This window comes from Danio aesculapii, chromosome 14 (genome assembly GCF_903798145.1).
Source record: "Danio aesculapii chromosome 14, fDanAes4.1, whole genome shotgun sequence".
Classification (NCBI taxonomy): Eukaryota; Metazoa; Chordata; class Actinopteri; order Cypriniformes; family Danionidae; genus Danio; species Danio aesculapii.
The window spans coordinates 35,502,172-35,522,001 of NC_079448.1; the positions used below are offsets into that span (position 1 = coordinate 35,502,172).

Here is a 19,830-nt window from a genome sequence, read left to right on the forward strand (position 1 = left end):
AATGTCAAATGAAACCTGGCTTATGACAGTTTAAGATGGCTAATGTCAAATGAAACCTGGCTTATGACAGTGTAAGATGGCTAATGTCAAATGAAACCTGGCTTATGACAGTGTAAGATGGCTAATGTCAAATGAAACCTGGCTTAAGACAGTGTAAGATGGCTAATGTCAAATGAAACCTGACTTATGACAGTATAAGATGGCTAATGTCAAAATGTATTCAATACCCTAAACCACTTATGGGAACTGAGGTTTTGCAGTTCAAGCCGATCCTTGTAGTCGAACTGCAGACAGCCGTGGAAGAAATCGCAGCCGTCTATGCAGAAAGAAGAAAGAGTAACTTGTAGTTATTATGTTTATACATGCTTGTTTAAATGACATTCAAATTATAACCATCTTTAGCCTAAGTGAAGATCTCACCTCTTGACAAGCCTTTAATCCTCAACCTTCTGTCGTTCATTCTGGGCAAGTCACTTTGTTCTGGATATCTGTAGAAAACTAGCAAAAACAGAACAACTCCAAGTGACCAGACTGTCGCTGGTTCCCCGTGGTATCTTCCAGTTGATGCAAACTCGGGAGGGAAGTACTCTCTGGTGCCTGAAAGAGAATTTGTTTCCAACAACAGTATAGATAAACAACAGCCAATGTTTCAAAAGTCACGTAAAAAAATAAATCTTGACTCATCAGCAGAGTTCAAGACCCTTCTTACAGCTTTGAAGGATGAACATACCTCTAATGGATTGGTAACTGTCCTCAGTAAGGAGGTCGCCGCACCCGAAGTCAATCAGTTTGACCTCAAGGGTGTCCGGGTTAATCAGCAAGTTCTCCAGCTTGATATCACGATGAAGAACTCCACGCTGGCAGCATGTTTGGGCTGCAATTGTTGTCTGGAACATGATCTTTCGTAACTTGTCCTCTGGAACAATGCCTTTGCAGTCGATAAGGAAAGCATACAAGCTGATGCAGGGTATGGGCTGCTCTAGCACCATAAAGTAGTTATCAGCATCCACCTTCCAGTCCAGAAGCTCGATGATTTCCTTAATCTTGGGGCCTTTATTGGCAAGAAAGTGCAGAGCAATCTCCAGTGGAAGTGGATTTTCAAACCCATCCTAGAAGAAAGACAGTTGTGAAGATCATTTGATAGAAAAGGTATTTTCAATAAGCAAGTCCAGGACAAACTGTTGGCAATGTCTATCATAAAAAACATTTGAAGTCTAAGATAAATATGACAAGAAAACAGTAAATGAAAGCAGACTACTTACGACACTGATGAATCGCTTCTCCTTCTCGAAATCAGACACTTTTACTGCCACCTGAAGACCATCTTCTATACGGGTCCCTGCGAAAACTGCTCCACAGCCTCCTTCACCCAGCTGAGCTTCAATTTCATAGCAGTGGGAATTGATCTCTGTGGAAAGATGAAGAAGAGATCAGAAATCAACAGTGGTACAGTACCTTCATCTAAAACGTTTCCTCTTTCATATATAAATTGCGATTCTACACTGAATATCTGTCCCTTAAAAGTTTATTTGGTGGTAAAATAAACAAATGAGTGTAAAATATTCAGTCTCACCTTAAAGGTATAGTTCACCCAACAATGAAAATGTACTGGCTATTTACTCTCCCTCAAGTGTTTCCAAACATTTGTGAGTTTCGTTTGTTAAATAAAGAAGAAATTTAGAAGAAAACTGAAAACCTGTAACCACCGTCTTCCACAGTAGGAAAAACAAATACTCTGAAAGTCAGTAGTTACAGGTTTCAAGCTTTCCTCAAACTATCATGACAGGTTTGGAACAAGTAAAGGGTGAGCAAATGATGACAGTTCCAGTTTTGGGTGAACTATCCCTTAAATATGAATACGATATATATTAAATCTTCATAAATAGATGCATTTTCATCTATTCCTAAAAAACACACACTAAAGTCTGTTTAAAGCATAAACCATTGTTAAAATATGCATGTGTGTTGGATAACTGTAGGGTCATGGTAGTAAACTTACCAATGATTTGTGTCTCTTTGTCCTTCATCAATATCTCAGGTTCAGCAGAGACAACATATAAAGGTTCATCATCTCCACAGCCAGACTCAGCAGTTAAGAAGCTTGAAGACTCTACTAGTGATGGTTCCTCACTGTGAACACTGACAGGCTCCTCCAGTGATGGTTCCTCACTGTGAACACTGACAGGCTCTACTAGTGATGGTTCCTCACTGTGAACACTGACAGGCTCTACTAGTGATGGTTCCTCACTGTGAACACTGACAGGCTCCTCCGGTGATGGTTCTTCACTGTGAACACTGACAGGCTCCTCCGGTGATGGTTCCTCACTGTGAACACTGACAGGCTCCTCCAGTGATGGTTCCTCACTGTGAACACTGACAGGCTCCTCCAGTGATGGTTCCTCACTGTGAACACTGACAGGCTCCTCCAGTGATGGTTCTTCACTGTGAATACTGACAGGCTCTACTAGTGATGGTTCTTCACTGTGAACACTGACAGGCTCCTCCAGTGATGGTTCTTCACTGTGAACACTGACAGGCTCCTCTGGTGATGGTTCTTCACTGTGAACACTGACAGGCTCCTCCAGTGATGGTTCTTCACTGTGAACACTGACAGGCTCCTCCAGTGATGGTTCTTCACTGTGAACACTGACAGGCTCCTCCGGTGATGGTTCCTCACTGTGAACACTGACAGGCTCCTCTGGTGATGGTTCTTCACTGTGAACACTGACAGGCTCCTCCAGTGATGGTTCTTCACTGTGAACACTGACAGGCTCCTCCAGTGATGGTTCCTCACTGTGAACACTGACAGGCTCCTCTGGTGATGGTTCTTCACTGTGAACACTGACAGGCTCCTCCGGTGATGATTCTTTACACCAGTCATCAATTTCTCGACCTAAAAGAAAGGATTCATATAAAAAAGATTTTAGTTTTATTCAGATGATATTTATTTACAGTTATTAAGCATATTAATGAATGCTGTAAATTATGAAGTGACGTTTTAAGATGTGCTTCTTTATGTTGTGACAGTGGTCTCAAACTCAAATGACATTGATTAACGGTTTTAATATTTTATTTTATGTCATTTTCTTGAATAGCAATAATTGGACAATATTTTGAGTGTTTTGTGCTTGTACTTCAGCTGGTTTCGGCCTGTTGTGGATTGTCCTAAATAAAAGTGACACTTAAAACCCCCAGCAGGTGGAGATTTGTCCTAAAGTATAGTTTATTTACTCATTAATTGAGGTTTTTCTGAGTGTTAGTTTCCCTAAAAATGAAACTTGTTACTCACCCTTATGTCTTTCCTAACCCAAACCTTTATTCATCTTCACAACACAATTTAAGATATTTTAGGTGACATGCTTTTTAGTAGAGCTGGGCCGATAAATGATATTATATCGAATCGTGTTAACATTTATGTCATTAACAATGAGAAGCTCTGTACTCTTTTACTCTATATTGATCACAGCAGAAATGTACAATGGGAACCTAAAAAAGTGTTGATATTAGAAATGTACTGAATTTTCGGCCACTAAAAATTTATGTTATGTCATTTAATGGACCCTCTAATTTTTGTAGATTCAGTCATTCTCTTTCAAATCTGAAAGCATTAACAACTTGTGAGCAATTCCATGCAAATGTCAACCTTGCCATGAAAAAAATAAGTTTTTACCAAAATAGCGAAACCCTTTTTGTGTAGGCTTGTAATTTAATGTACTACAAAACTACTCAATGTCCTCAAACAATTATATTTTCTTAACTAAAGTCACACAAGTGACAATTTCACAGAGACGGAGAGACGTCACATCCATAACAAAGTTTTTTCCTCATAAATACAAAAATGTAAAACAAAATAGTCAATAATTTTTGTTCTATAGAGAAACAACTCTTATTCTTTATATTTGCATTATTTATTTTGGGTTGTGCAGTTTAATTCACAGAATTTCTACAAAGTATGCTGTATACCGTAAACTCGCTAACTGTTTTGATAAAATCCATAACGTGTGCTTATTTTCCTTATTTAAAGTATAACAAATGTTTACAGATTAATATTGTTTTGATCCCATAACTCTGTATTTAGCTCTTTTGGAAAATGTAAACAGATGTTTCAATATAATATGAATATATACCTTCTCTGTGAATTTGTTTTGAGTTTTTACTGCAAATGTCACATCCATAATGCTGGAATTACTCTTATATCAAAATACATATTGTTCAATATGGAAAATGATTATTGAGACAGTATTTTTGCCATATCGTCTAGCCTTACATTTTAGTACCCTTCATGTCTTTGAGCTGTCTCTTGTTGTCTATGGAGGATGAGGGAGCTCTCTGATGTCGCCTAAAATACCCTAATTTCTTACTTAAGGTCTCAGGGTTTGGGTTTCATTTTTGGCTGAACTAAATCTTTCATTTTGAAGCAAAGAAAATAACTTGTAATATGTATCTACTTGTCTATGTAATACTAATAGACACATTTGGGTGGCTAATGTTTGACACCCCTGTGTTTAAACCAAAAGAATTAGATTAAAACCAATTAACCGTATTGACTGTGTTTTGTAATGTTTTCTCCCAGTAAGATAAAAATAAGCGTAGAGCTCTACACAGACTCCAGTTAAGAAAATGAAGCACATGTGTTACATAAAATGGACATATCGTTTACCGTCACTGTTCCTCACAGGTGGTACATCTTTCTGGCCCTCTTCTTCAGTGTTGTTGGTGTTTCTTTCTCTCAGGAAGAGAGCAATAACTCCGAGTACGGTAAGTAACATTGTTGGGTAAACTTACGTACACTTATAGATGAGAAAATTAAAATACACTTACAATAAAAACTGGATTTTACTGTAAGTAAAGCTTATTTATCAAAGTGAGCCTCAATAAACTGTACGCTATCAATTGACAGTATTAGCAGAGCAAATTACTCAAAGCAAACTTTGTTCACCTTCTCGATATCTGTCAAATAAAAGCAATGAAGGAATTTCACCGAGAGAGTGCTTATTAGCTCTTGCGTCACGATCGAACCCGCGTTCTCAACGTTCTACTGTTGCTAAGTGATTGGTCAGTTTTATGACGTGAGTGGTGCTGTTGTTTAACCGCGGCTGTTTTTGGAGCAAAATAAAATTCTTAAACATTTCCCGTTTGAAGAGTCTTTACTGTCCGTTTTGTGTTTATTTATCAGACTCAATTTAAATCGTTCACAGGTAAGATATGTCTAATATTAGCATTCGTTTTGTAGCTAATTTAAATGTAATTGTTGGCGGTAAGCGCTTGTCTACACATTAAAAGCCGAGATATGATATTGAATATCACATTAAGTCATTTGATCTAATGTTAACTTATCAATGCCCATTTACACTGCAAAATGCAGATGCAAGTAACGGAAGGTTAACGATAATGCTGAGATCAATGAAATTAAGGCATGTATTAATGAGCGAATAATCAGATTCATTCAATAATAAAACTAGCTGTGTCTAAATCTGATTATTCATCAACTCATTTCACTAATGCTTGTTCCAGCAAATAATAAACTTTTCCCTTCACTTTCTGTTTGGGTTTATGTATTGCTTGTTCTTTATTAGTTTGTTCTGTTATTTGATAACAAAGATACCAGCTTGTAAATTATCATTATATGTAATGATCAAATAATTTGATGTATTTATTTGTAAAAGCATACAGTTATTAATTTATTAACAATAATAGACATAACTAATAATAATAATAATCTACACAGGGGTTTGAATGACTCTGAATCTTAAGGTATGTTGTAAAATGTGAATAAATGATGTGAATGTAGGGAATGACAATACAAACTGGTCAAAAAAGGCACTTGTCTAGTTAGAGTAGGACTGATTAGGGTCTATCTCTGCACATGTCTGAGTGTCTGTAATTTATTTTGATATTAAACATGGCTGTTCTTAGTTTACTATAGGAAGCAGAGGAAATAGAAGAAACCTCCAAGTATGTAGAATGAATTCTTGCCTGTTTGTTAATGGAGGTTTCTGAATGTTCACTGCAGAGACCATGACATGGATTGATTTTATTTTAATATGTTCCTAGGTTTTTTTTTTAGCTTAAAAACATGTAGTGCACAGCTTAAATGAGCATATCACCATTGAAAATTATGAATTTCAGATTTTCTCATTAAATTATGACAGTGTGTATTGCAGAAATTTGATTAACACTTTTAATAAATAGTTAAACGTAGGAGCATGCTAGTTATCATACATATTAGTACTTGATTTACTGGATATTAATTAGTTGATCAGATGGGAATCCATGGAAATCAGTAGTAAAACGATAAGTTTGTTTGTTGCATAAAGCATATTTGCAAATAAAGCACCGTTTCCATCCAACAAGTCAAACAGAACCAAATAGTCACTTGCTAAAATACTGGTGCCAAATATCAAAAAGAAAAACTGTCATTTGTAGGAGAAGCCACTGTGGGCCTTCTTTCTTGTATATTACTTGCGCCTCAGAAGATAAAAGGCAATGGACTCTTTTCACATTTCCAGGTTTCTCAGCAGCAGAAGTCACCATAGTTGGGTAAACTTAGAGCGCAGTAAATGGGAGTGCAACAAATATTTTTTTACAATCCTATTTGCTGAAATAATACAAGAAAAACTCCACGATGGTGTTATCAAGACCTTCAGAAAAAGGAAAATAATTGTGTGAGACTGATGACGGCAGCCAGAACAGACAAAAATGTCTAATTTCTTGTTCTGTCCATAGACGCTGCATTAGAAACACCAACAAGCAATAATTAGCTTTTTTGTAATTTGATGCAAAGGTGATACAATACATACACAAATACATAAATAATCTAAATATTAAAAACTTTCAAGGATTTAAGATGCTGATGACCGTTAAACACGTCATAACAGTCTTGTGAAGAGTCCATAAATGCACAGTGGCTTTTGGAGGTACGAGACAGTTCATTGGCAGTAAAGATGCTCATAAAACGGACAGAATACTCTGCTTGTTTGTTTGTCAGTTTTTACTCACAATGTTTGCTATTGCAGCTAATGCAGTTTCAGAAATGCTCTTCATGTGTGTGTGTGTGTGTGATGGAGAAATTTATAATGCTGTTTTGACTCCTTTCAATGAGCTAAGACAACACGATTCTTACATTTCTTCGGGGGACACTTAATTGTTTTATGTTCAATCTACTTGAATTTGTAGTAGTTAGTACTGTCGCCTCACAGCAAGAAGGTCGCAGGTTCGAGTCCCAGTGTTCGATTTGTCCTACATTGTCAGATTGTCCTACCTCCCATTCTAAAAGTAGGCAGCACATTTTGATGGCACAATATGCTACCCATCTGATTTTGCTACCAGTGTAAATTTTACTGTGGACTAGTGTGATATGAAGATGTAATATTGCTCTAACCTACCTAACCCCAACCTCAGAACTATCCAAATACAGTGTTGGTAAAATAATATGATGGGTAGGATAAAATGTCAGGACACCCGGTGGTTAGGGTGATATTACAGCTTCATATCACACTCTGCTTGTTTGTTTGTCAGTTTTTACTCACAATGTTTGCTATTGCAGCTAATGCAGTTTCAGAAATGCTCGTGTGTGTGTGTGTGATGGAGAAATTTATAATGCTACTCCACATTAAAATTTACACTGGTAGCAAAATCAGATGAGTAGCACATTGCGTCTTCAATATGTGCTACCTACTTTTTGAATGAGAGGTAGGACAATCGGACAAAGTAGAACAAATCGACAGAACACCGGCCGTGCCAGTTGGCATTTCTGTGTGGAAATTGCCTGTTCTCTCTGTGTTCATGTGGGTTTCCTCCTGGTGCTCTGGTTTCCCCCACTGTGCAAACACATGCGCTATAGGTGAATTGAATAAACTCAATTTTATTCAAAAGAGTGAGTGTGTAGGCGACACGGTGGCGCAGTAGGTAGTGCTGTCGCCTCACAGCAAGAAGGTCGCTGGTTCGAGCCTCAGCTGGGTCAGTTGGCGTTTCTGTGTGAAGTTTGCATGTTCTCCCAGCGTTCTCGTGGGTTTCCTCTGGGTTTCCCCACAGTCCAAAGACATGTGCTATAGGTGTATTGGGTAGGCTAAATTGTCCTTAGTGTATGTGTGTGTATGGATGTTTCCCAGAGATGGGTTGCATCTGGAAGGGCATCCGCTTGGTAAAACATATGCTGGATAAATTGGCGGTTCATTCCGCTGTGCTGACCACAGATTAATAAAGGGACTAAGCCGAAATGAAAATGAATGAATACTGAGTGTGTGTGTGTGTGAATAAGAGTATATAGGTGTTTCCCAGCACGGTGCTGGTTTGCAGCTGGAAGAGAAGCATTTTTTACAGTGCATTTGTTCTCAAATGCTAAAAACTCCATCACACTTGAACATCACATTCAGCTCAATAGCATTAAGCACAACTAATCTTTGTTAAATCTACAAATGTTGTCATTTTTTGTGCCTGACTGATCTCTCTTGAAATGTTTACACAGTAATCAGCATAAAAAAACAGAATAAATACTTATTTTGTAAAAATGTGACTTTATTTCAACATTTAGTACAAAATTCATCATAACTGTCATCAGTTGTGAGGCTTGTCGCCCCAGCCTGATGCCATTTTGTGTCCGTGTTCAGCTCAGCACCATCTTTAGGATGGGCAGTTTCCAGTGGCACCACGTGGAGGAACGGACCTCGCCACCTATATATACAGGATTTGGATTATCGCTCACCATAAAATAACCTATATCACCTACATATAAGATCACTAGTCAGTAAATGATGATTAATGATTAGACTAAAGATGCTTGTATATGAGAACAATATTAAAGCAAACACTAAAGGTAGTAACTTTATTCATCTTCAGAGCACAAATGAAGATATTTAAATGAAAATAAAGAAGATATTTTAGTCAAATCTGAGTTTCTTAATCCTTCATAGACAGCAGTGTTCCTGACTATGAGTATACGCTTATGTGCACATAAAACAAACATAACTTTATTCAACAATTTCTTCCCTCAGTGTCAGTATAGGGCTCGCGTTCACGTGTCGCGCCTCTGACATGTAACCTTGAATGCACCTGTGCATTTATTTAACACAGGAAGTTGCACGTGGGCATATGTCACTGTACAGTGCTGTGAACGCGTGCTCTATACTGACACTGAGGAGAAGAAACTGAATGCAAATGTTTGTTTTATGTGAAGACGTATGGTCTGTTTTGAGGATGTTTGAGTCAGACTTTGAGTCTGGATTAAAATAGTTCTGAAGATGAACATGAGCATGATTAATAAATAACATAACTTTAATTATTGGGTGAACTTTTTGATTGTTTTATTTACTTTTTTTGTTTCTAGAAGAATTTTGATTGGTCAATAACAGGCCAGTTAATAATTTATATTTCAATATAGACGGTTTTGTAATTGTTTTATTTTATAATAAATAGTATTTTTTCCAGTTTTGTGGCCAAATTGGATGGTGAGTGATAATGTTAATTGGAAACCCTGTATATATATCAGTTGTTCCCAGTAATCATTGGTCCAGAAGTCTCTCTGATCAGTCCCAAATTACATTTTACTGAGACACACAAAAATATATAGACCTGAATTGGGAACGACTGAGATATGTATTTTTATTTATTATTTTATTATGCATTTTATTTTAGCATGTAAAAGTGCAAGAGTTAGTGCAAAAGCTGATGTTAAAGTGCAGGAAGAGGCACGTATACCATATAAAGGTCCAAATTGTTAAGTGCTTTATCATTTCTTTATTTATTTATATGGAATTTAATTGGAAGTTATGGGGTGGTTGGAATGACTGCATCCATGCATTAAATCAGGACAGTTCTCCTCATTCCTCCTTGTTCTCGTCTGAAACATAAACAGAGACACATTTTAAAGCATAAATAGATTAAACAAACAACATGTAGTAAAAAGAACATGTTAGAACAATTAGAAATGGAAGAACATAAGATTTAGCTTGGTTTCCATTCACCTGTGTTGAAATGTGTTGAAATCAGTAATGGAGGTGGTGCTTGTGCAAAAAATTCATTAATGCTAAAAATGGGAGATGGAAACACTAATTTTAGAATAAACCTTTAACTTAGTGAGCTGCTCTAACAACTGCACCTCACTAACATCATGTTGAGATGGAAACCTGGCTTATGACAGTGTAAGATGGCCATTGTCAAATGAAACCTGGTTTATGACAGTGTAAGATGGCTAATGTCAAATGAAACCTGGCTTATGACAGTGTAAGATGGCCAATGTCAAATGAAACCTGGCTTATGACAGTGTAAGATGGCTAATGTCAAATGAAACCTGGCTTATGACAGTGTAAGATGGCTAATGTCAAATGAAACCTGGCTTATAACGGTGTAAGATGGCTAATGTCAAAATGTATTCAATACCCTAAACCACTTATGGGAACTGAGGTTTTGTAGTTCAAGCCGATCCTTGTAGTCGAACTGCAGACAGCCGTGGAAGAAATCGCAGCCGTCTATGCAGAAAGAAGAAAGAGTAACTTGTAGTTATTATGTTTATACATGCTTGTTTAAATGACATTCAAATTATAACCATCTTTAGCCTAAGTGAAGATCTCACCTCTTGACAAGCCTTTAATCCTCAACCTTCTGTCGTTCATTCTGGGCAAGTCACTTTGTTCTGGATATCTGTAGAAAACTAGCAAAAACAGAACAACTCCAAGTGACCAGACTGTCGCTGGTTCCCCGTGGTATCTTCCAGTTGACGCAAACTCGGGAGGGAAGTACTCTCTGGTGCCTGAAAGAGAATTTGTTTCCAACAACAGTAAAGATAAACAACAGCCAATGTTTCAAAAGTCACGTAAAAAAATAAATCTTGACTCATCAGCAGAGTTTAAGACCCTTCTTACAGCTTTGAAGGATGAACATACCTCTAATGGATTGGTAACTGTCCTCAGTAAGGAGGTCGCCGCACCCGAAGTCAATCAGTTTGACCTCAAGGGTGTCCGGGTTAATCAGCAAGTTCTCCAGCTTGATATCACGATGAAGAACTCCACGCTGGCAGCATGTTTGGGCTGCAATTGTTGTCTGGAACATGATCTTTCGTAACTTGTCCTCTGGAACAATGCCTTTGCAGTCGATAAGGAAAGCATACAAGCTGATGCAGGGTATGGGCTGCTCTAGCACCATAAAGTAGTTATCAGCATCCACCTTCCAGTCCAGAAGCTCGATGATTTCCTTAATCTTGGGGCCTTTATTGGCAAGAAAGTGCAGAGCGATCTCCAGTGGAAGTGGATTTTCAAACCCATCCTAGAAGAAAGACAGTTGTGAAGATCATTTGATAGAAAAGGTATTTTCAATAAGCAAGTCCAGGACAAACTGTTGGCAATGTCTATCATAAAAAACATTTGAAGTCTAAGATAAATATGACAAGAAAACAGTAAATGAAAGCAGACTACTTACGACACTGATGAATCGCTTCTCCTTCTCGAAATCAGATACTTTTACTGCCACCTGAAGACCATCTTCTATACGGGTCCCTGCGAAAACTGCTCCACAGCCTCCTTCACCCAGCTGAGCTTCAATTTCATAGCAGTGGGAATTGATCTCTGTGGAAAGACAAAAAAGAGATCAAAAATCAACAGTGGTACAGTACCTTCATCTAAAACGTTTCCTCTTTCATATATAAATTGCGATTCTACACTGAATATCTGTCCCTTAAAAGTTTATTTGGTGGTAAAATAAACAAATGAGTGTAAAATATTCAGTCTCACCTTAAAGGTATAGTTCACCCAAAAATAAAATGTACTGGCTATTTACTCTCCCTCAAGTGTTTCCAAAAATTTGTGAGTTTCGTTTGTTAAATAAAGAAGAAATTTAGAAGAAAACTGAAAACCTGTAACCACTGTCTTCCACAGTAAGAAAAACAAATACTCTGAAAGTCAGTAGTTACAGGTTTCAAGCTTTCCTCAAACTATCATGACAGGTTTGGAACAAGTAAAGGGTGAGCAAATGATGACAGTTCCAGTTTTGGGTGAACTATCCCTTAAATATGAATAGGATATATATTAAAACTTCATAAATAGATGCATTTTCAGCTATTCCTAAAACACACACTAAAGTCTGTTTAAAGCATAAACCATTGTTAAAATATGCATGTGTGTTGGATAACTGTAGGGTCATGGTAGTAAACTTACCAATGATTTGTGTCTCTTTGTCCTTCATCAATATCTCAGGTTCAGCAGAGACAACATATAAAGGTTCATCATCTCCACAGCCAGACTCAGCAGTTAAGAAGCTTGAAGACAGACCATCACTCCAGCTCGACTCAACAGTTAAGAAGCTTGAAGAGAGATCATCCTTCCAGCTCGACTCAGCAGAGAAGAAGCTGAGATCCAGTGATGATTCCTCCAGCGATGGTTCCTCACTGTGAACACTGACAGGCTCTACTAGTGATGGTTCTTCACTGTGAACACTGACAGGCTCTACTAGTGATGGTTCCTCACTGTGAACACTGACAGGCTCTACAAGTGATGGTTCCTCACTGTGAACACTGACAGGCTCCTCCAGTGATGGTTCTTCACTGTGAACACTGACAGGCTCCTCCGGTGATGGTTCCTCACTGTGAACACTGACAGGCTCCTCCGGTGCTGGTTCCTCACTGTGAACACTGACAGGCTCCTCCAGTGATGGTTCCTCACTGTGAACACTGACAGGCTCCTCCAGTGATGGTTCCTCACTGTGAACACTGACAGGCTCCTCCAGTGATGGTTCTTCACTGTGAACACTGACAGGCTCCTCCGGTGCTGGTTCCTCACTGTGAACACTGACAGGCTCCTCCAGTGATGGTTCTTCACTGTGAACACTGACAGGCTCCTCCAGTGATGGTTCCTCACTGTGAACACTGACAGGCTCCTCCAGTGATGGTTCTTCACTGTGAACACTGACAGGCTCCTCCGGTGCTGGTTCCTCACTGTGAACACTGACAGGCTCCTCCAGTGATGGTTCCTCACTGTGAACACTGACAGGCTCCTCCAGTGATGGTTCTTCACTGTGAACACTGACAGGCTCCTCTAGTGATGGTTCCTCACTGTGAACACTGACAGGCTCCTCCGGTGATGGTTCTTCACTGTGAACACTGACAGGCTCCTCCGGTGATGGTTCCTCACTGTGAACACTGACAGGCTCCTCCAGTGATGGTTCTTCACTGTGAACACTGACAGGCTCCTCCGGTGATGGTTCCTCACTGTGAACACTGACAGGCTCCTCTGGTGATGGTTCTTCACTGTGAACACTGACAGGCTCCTCCAGTGATGGTTCTTCACTGTGAACACTGACAGGCTCCTCTGGTGATGGTTCCTCACTGTGAACACTGACAGGCTCCTCCGGTGATGATTCTTTACACCAGTCATCGATTTCTCGACCTAAAGAAAGGATTCATATAAAAAAGATTTTAGTTTTATTCAGATGATATTTATTTACAGTTATTAAGCATATTAATGAATGCTGTAAATTATGAAGTGACGTTTTAAGATGTGCTTCTTTATGTTGTGACAGTGGTGTCAAACTCAAATGACATTGATTAACAGTTTTAATATTTTATTTTATGTCATCTTCTTGAATAGCAATAATTGGACAATATTTTGAGTGTTTTGTGCTTGTACTTCGGCTGGTTTCGGCCTGTTGTGGATTGTTCTAAATAAAAGTGACACTTAAAACCCCCAGCAAGTGGAGATTTGTCCTAAAGTATAGTTTATTTACTCATTAATTGAGGTTTTTCTGAGTGTTAGTTTCCCCAAAAATGAAACTTGTTACTCACCCTTATGTCTTTCCTAACCCAAACCTTTATTCATCTTCACAACACAATTTAAGATATTTTAGGTGACATGCTTTTTAGTAGAGCTGGGCCGATAAATGATATTATATAGAATCGCGATAACATTTATGTCATTAACAATGAGAAGCTCTGTACTCTTTTACTCTATATTGATCACAGCAGAAATGTACAATGGGAACCTAAAAAAGTGTTGATATTAGAAATGTACTGAATTTTCGGCCACTAAAAATTTATGTTATGCCATTTAATGGACCCTCTAATTTTTGTAGATTCAGTCATTCTCTTTCAAATCTGAAAGCATTAACAACTTGTGAGCAATTCCATGCAAATGTCAACCTTGCCATGAAAAAATAAGTTTTTACCAAAATAGCGAAACCCTTTTTGTGTAGGCTTGTAATTTAATGTACTACAAAACTACTCAATGTCCTCAAACAATTATATTTGATTAACTAAAGTCACACAAGTGCCAATTTCACAGAGACGGAGAGACGTCACATCCATAACAAAGTTTTTTCCTCATAAATACAAAAATGTAAAACAAAATAGTCAATAATTTTTGTTCTATAGAGAAACAACTCTTATTCTTTAGATTTGCATTATTTATTTTGGGTTGTGCAGTTTAATTCACAGAATTTCTACAAAGTATGCTGTATACCGTAAACTCGCTAACTGTTTTGATAAAATCCATAACGTGTGCTTATTTTCCTTATTTAAAGTATAACAAATGTTTACAGATTAATATTGTTTTGATCCCATAACTCTGTATTTAGCTCTTTTGGAAAATGTAAACAGATGTTTCAATATAATATGAATATATACCTTCTCTGTGAATTTGTTTTGAGTTTTTACTGCAAATGTCACATCCATAATGCTGGAATTACTCTTATATCAAAATACATATTGTTCAATATGGAAAATGATTATTGAGACAGTATTTTTGCCATATCGTCTAGCCTTACATTTTAGTACCCTTCATGTCTTTGAGCTGTCTCTTGTTGTCTATGGAGGATGAGGGAGCTCTCTGATGTCGCCTAAAATACCCTAATTTCTTACTTAAGGTCTCAGGGTTTGGGTTTCATTTTTGGCTGAACTAAATCTTTCATTTTGAAGCAAAGAAAATAACTTGTAATATGTATCTACTTGTCTATGTAATACTAATAGACACATTTGGGTGGCTAATGTTTGACACCCCTGTGTTTAAACCAAAAGAATTAGATTAAAACCAATTAACCGTATTGACTGTGTTTTGTAATGTTTTCTCCCAGTAAGATAAAAATAAGCGTAGAGCTCTACACAGACTCCAGTTAAGAAAATGAAGCACATGTGTTACATAAAATGGACATATCGTTTACCGTCACTGTTCCTCACAGGTGGTACATCTTTCTGGCCCTCTTCTTCAGTGTTGTTGGTGTTTCTTTCTCTCAGGAAGAGAGCAATAACTCCGAGTACGGTAAGTAACATTGTTGGGTAAACTTACGTACACTTATAGATGAGAAAATTAAAATACACTTACAATAAAAACTGGATTTTACTGTAAGTAAAGCTTATTTATCAAAGTGAGCCTCAATAAACTGTACGCTATCAATTGACAGTATTAGCAGAGCAAATTACTCAAAGCAAACTTTGTTCACCTTCTCGATATCTGTCAAATAAAAGCAATGAAGGAATTTCACCGAGAGAGTGCTTATTAGCTCTTGCGTCACGATCGAACCCGCGTTCTCAACGTTCTACTGTTGCTAAGTGATTGGTCAGTTTTATGACGTGAGTGGTGCTGTTGTTTAACCGCGGCTGTTTTTGGAGCAAAATAAAATTCTTAAACATTTCCCGTTTGAAGAGTCTTTACTGTCCGTTTTGTGTTTATTTATCAGACTCAATTTAAATCGTTCACAGGTAAGATATGTCTAATATTAGCATTCGTTTTGTAGCTAATTTAAATGTAATTGTTGGCGGTAAGCGCTTGTCTACACATTAAAAGCCGAGATATGATATTGAATATCACATTAAGTCATTTGATCTAATGTTAACTTATCAATGCCCATTTACACTGCAAAATGCAGATGCAAGTAACGGAAGGTTAACGATAATGCTGAGATCAATGAAATTAAGGCATGTATTAATGAGCGAATAATCAGATTCATTCAATAATAAAACTAGCTGTGTCTAAATCTGATTATTCATCAACTCATTTCACTAATGCTTGTTCCAGCAAATAATAAACTTTTCCCTTCACTTTCTGTTTGGGTTTATGTATTGCTTGTTCTTTATTAGTTTGTTCTGTTATTTGATAACAAAGATACCAGCTTGTAAATTATCATTATATGTAATGATCAAATAATTTGATGTATTTATTTGTAAAAGCATACAGTTATTAATTTATTAACAATAATAGACATAACTAATAATAATAATAATCTACACAGGGGTTTGAATGACTCTGAATCTTAAGGTATGTTGTAAAATGTGAATAAATGATGTGAATGTAGGGAATGACAATACAAACTGGTCAAAAAAGGCACTTGTCTAGTTAGAGTAGGACTGATTAGGGTCTATCTCTGCACATGTCTGAGTGTCTGTAATTTATTTTGATAATATTAAACATGGCTGTTCTTAGTTTACTATAGGAAGCAGAGGAAATAGAAGAAACCTCCAAGTATGTAGAATGAATTCTTGCCTGTTTGTTAATGGAGGTTTCTGAATGTTCACTGCAGAGACCATGACATGGATTGATTTTATTTTAATATGTTCCTAGGTTTTTTTTTAGCTTAAAAACATGTAGTGCACAGCTTAAATGAGCATATCACCATTGAAAATTATGAATTTCAGATTTTCTCATTAAATTATGACAGTGTGTATTGCAGAAATTTGATTAACACTTTTAATAAATAGTTAAACGTAGGAGCATGCTAGTTATCATACATATTAGTACTTGATTTACTGGATATTAATTAGTTGATCAGATGGGAATCCATGGAAATCAGTAGTAAAACGATAAGTTTGTTTGTTGCATAAAGCATATTTGCAAATAAAGCACCGTTTCCATCCAACAAGTCAAACAGAACCAAATAGTCACTTGCTAAAATACTGGTGCCAAATATCAAAAAGAAAAACTGTCATTTGTAGGAGAAGCCACTGTGGGCCTTCTTTCTTGTATATTACTTGCGCCTCAGAAGATAAAAGGCAATGGACTCTTTTCACATTTCCAGGTTTCTCAGCAGCAGAAGTCACCATAGTTGGGTAAACTTAGAGCGCAGTAAATGGGAGTGCAACAAATATTTTTTACAATCCTATTTGCTGAAATAATACAAGAAAAACTCCACGATGGTGTTATCAAGACCTTCAGAAAAAGGAAAATAATTGTGTGAGACTGATGACGGCAGCCAGAACAGACAAAAATGTCTAATTTCTTGTTCTGTCCATAGACGCTGCATTAGAAACACCAACAAGCAATAATTAGCTTTTTTGTAATTTGATGCAAAGGTGATACAATACATACACAAATACATAAATAATCTAAATATTAAAAACTTTCAAGGATTTAAGATGCTGATGACCGTTAAACACGTCATAACAGTCTTGTGAAGAGTCCATAAATGCACAGTGGCTTTTGGAGGTACGAGACAGTTCTTTGGCAGTAAAGATGCTCATAAAACGGACAGAATACTCTGCTTGTTTGTTTGTCAGTTTTTACTCACAATGTTTGCTATTGCAGCTAATGCAGTTTCAGAAATGCTCTTCATGTGTGTGTGTGTGTGTGATGGAGAAATTTATAATGCTGTTTTGACTCCTTTCAATGAGTTAAGACAACACGATTCTTACATTTCTTCGGGGGACACTTTTGTTTTATGTTCAATCTACTTGAATTTGTAGTAGTTAGTACTGTCGCCTCACAGCAAGAAGGTCGCAGGTTCGAGTCCCAGTGTTCGAACTGTCCTGTGTTGTCATATTGTCCTACGTCCCATTCAAAAAGTAGGCAGCACATTTTGATGGCACAATATGTTACCCATCTGATTTTGCTACCAGTGTAAACTTTAATGTGGACTACTGTGATATGAAGCTGTAAATTTGCTCTAACCTACCTAACCCCTAACCCCAACCTCAGAACTATCCAAATACAGTGTCGGTAACATAATATGATGGGTAGGATAAAACGTCAGGACACCTGGTGGTTAGGGTGATATTACAGCTTCATATCACACTACTCCACATTAAAATTTACACTGGTAGCAAAATCAGATGAGTAGCACATTGCGTCTTCAATATGTGATACCTACTTTTTGAATGAGAGGTAGGACAATCTGACAAAGTAGAACAAATCGACAGAACACCGGCCGTGCCAGTTGGCATTTCTGTGTGGAAATTGCCTGTTCTCTCTGTGTTCATGTGGGTTTCCTCCTAGTGCACTGGTTTCCATCTCAAAATGGAAAAAGCGGTGGCGCAGTAGATAGTGCTGTGTCCTCACAACAAGAAGGCCGCTTGTTCGAGCCTCAGCTGGGTCAGTTGGCGTTTCTGTGTAGAGTTTGCATGTTCTCCCGCGTTCGCGTGGGTTTCCTCCTGGTGTTCTGGTTTCTCCTACAGTCCAAAGATATGCGGTCCAGGTGAATTGGATTGGCTAAATTGTCCATAGTGTATGTATGTGTGCGAATGAGTGTGTATGGATGTTTCTCCAGAGATGGGTTGCATCTGGAAGGGCATCCGCTGCATAAAACATATGCTAGATAAATTGGCGGTTCATTCCGCTGTGGCGACCACAGATTAATAAAGGGACTAATCCGAAACGAAAATGAATGAATAGTGAGTGTGTGTGAACAAGAGTATATAGGTGTTTCCCAGCACGGTGCTGGTTTGCAGCTGGAAGAGAAGCATTTTTTACAGTGCATTTGTTCTCAAATGCTAAAAACTCCATCACACTTGAACATCACATTCAGCTCAATAGCATTAAGCACAAACAATCTTTGTTAAATCTACAAATGTTGTCATTTTTTGTGCCTGACTGATCTCTCTTGAAATGTTTACACAGTAATCAGCCTTAAAAAAACAGAATAAATACTTATTTTGTAAAAATGTGACTTTATTTCAACATTTAGTACAAAATTCATCATAACTGTCATCAGTTGTCAGGCTTGTCGCCCCAGCCTGATGCCATTTTGTGTCCGTGTTCAGCTCAGCACCATCTTTAGGATGGGCAGTTTCCAGTGGCACCACGTGGAGGAACGGACCTCGCCACCTATATATACAGGATTTGGATTATCGCTCACCATAAAATAACCTATATCACCTACATATAAGATCACTAGTCAGTAAATGATGATTAATGATTAGACTAAAGATGCTTGTATATGAGAACAATATTAAAGCAAACACTAAAGGTAGTAACTTTATTCATCTTCAGAGCACAAATGAAGATATTTAAATGAAAATAAAGAAGATATTTTAGTCAAATCTGAGTTTCTTAATCCTTCATAGACAGCAGTGTTCCTGACTATGAGTATACGCTTATGTGCACATAAAACAAACATAACTTTATTCAACAATTTCTTCCCTCAGTGTCAGTATAGGGCTCGCGTTCACGTGTCGCGCCTCTGACATGTAACCTTGAATGCACCTGTGCATTTATTTAACACAGGAAGTTTCACGTGGGCATATGTCACTGTAAAGTGCTGTGAACGCGTGCCCTATACTGACACTGAGGAGAAGAAACTGAATACAAATGTTTGTTTTATGTGAAGACGTATGGTCTGTTTTGAGGATGTTTGAGTCAGACTTTGAGTCTGGATTAAAATAGTTCTGAAGATGAACATGAGCATGATTAATAAATAACATAACTTTAATTATTGGGTGAACTTTTTGATTGTTTTATTTACTTTTTTTGTTTCTAGAAGAATTTTGATTGGTCAATAACAGGCCAGTTAATAATTTATATTTCAATATAGACGGTTTTGTAATTGTTTTATTTTATAATAAATAGTATTTTTTCCAGTTTTGTGGCCAAATTGGATGGTGAGTGATAATGTTAATTGGAAACCCTGTATATATATCAGTTGTTC

The 19,830-nt window shown here is 37.4% G+C and overlaps 2 protein-coding genes across 2 annotated transcripts; both read right to left on the bottom strand.

Moving 5' to 3' along the window:
- Window positions 1–209: 209 nt before the first annotated feature.
- On the bottom strand, window positions 210–4,769 carry LOC130240980 (uncharacterized). Its single transcript, XM_056472674.1, has 7 exons — window positions 4,661–4,769; window positions 2,875–2,893; window positions 2,000–2,637; window positions 1,263–1,408; window positions 731–1,109; window positions 421–597; window positions 210–316 (listed from the first exon to the last, which is right to left on the bottom strand). Exons 1-7 carry the CDS (start codon window positions 4,767–4,769, stop codon window positions 210–212), a joined length of 1,575 nt encoding a protein of 524 aa, XP_056328649.1.
- A 5,590-nt stretch (window positions 4,770–10,359) lies between these two features.
- On the bottom strand, window positions 10,360–15,247 carry LOC130240988 (aurora kinase A-like). Its single transcript, XM_056472682.1, has 8 exons — window positions 15,139–15,247; window positions 13,355–13,373; window positions 12,339–12,883; window positions 12,147–12,218; window positions 11,413–11,558; window positions 10,881–11,259; window positions 10,571–10,747; window positions 10,360–10,466 (listed from the first exon to the last, which is right to left on the bottom strand). The coding sequence occupies exons 1-8, from the start codon at window positions 15,245–15,247 to the stop codon at window positions 10,360–10,362; spliced, it is 1,554 nt and encodes a 517-aa protein (XP_056328657.1).
- Window positions 15,248–19,830: the final 4,583 nt, after the last annotated feature.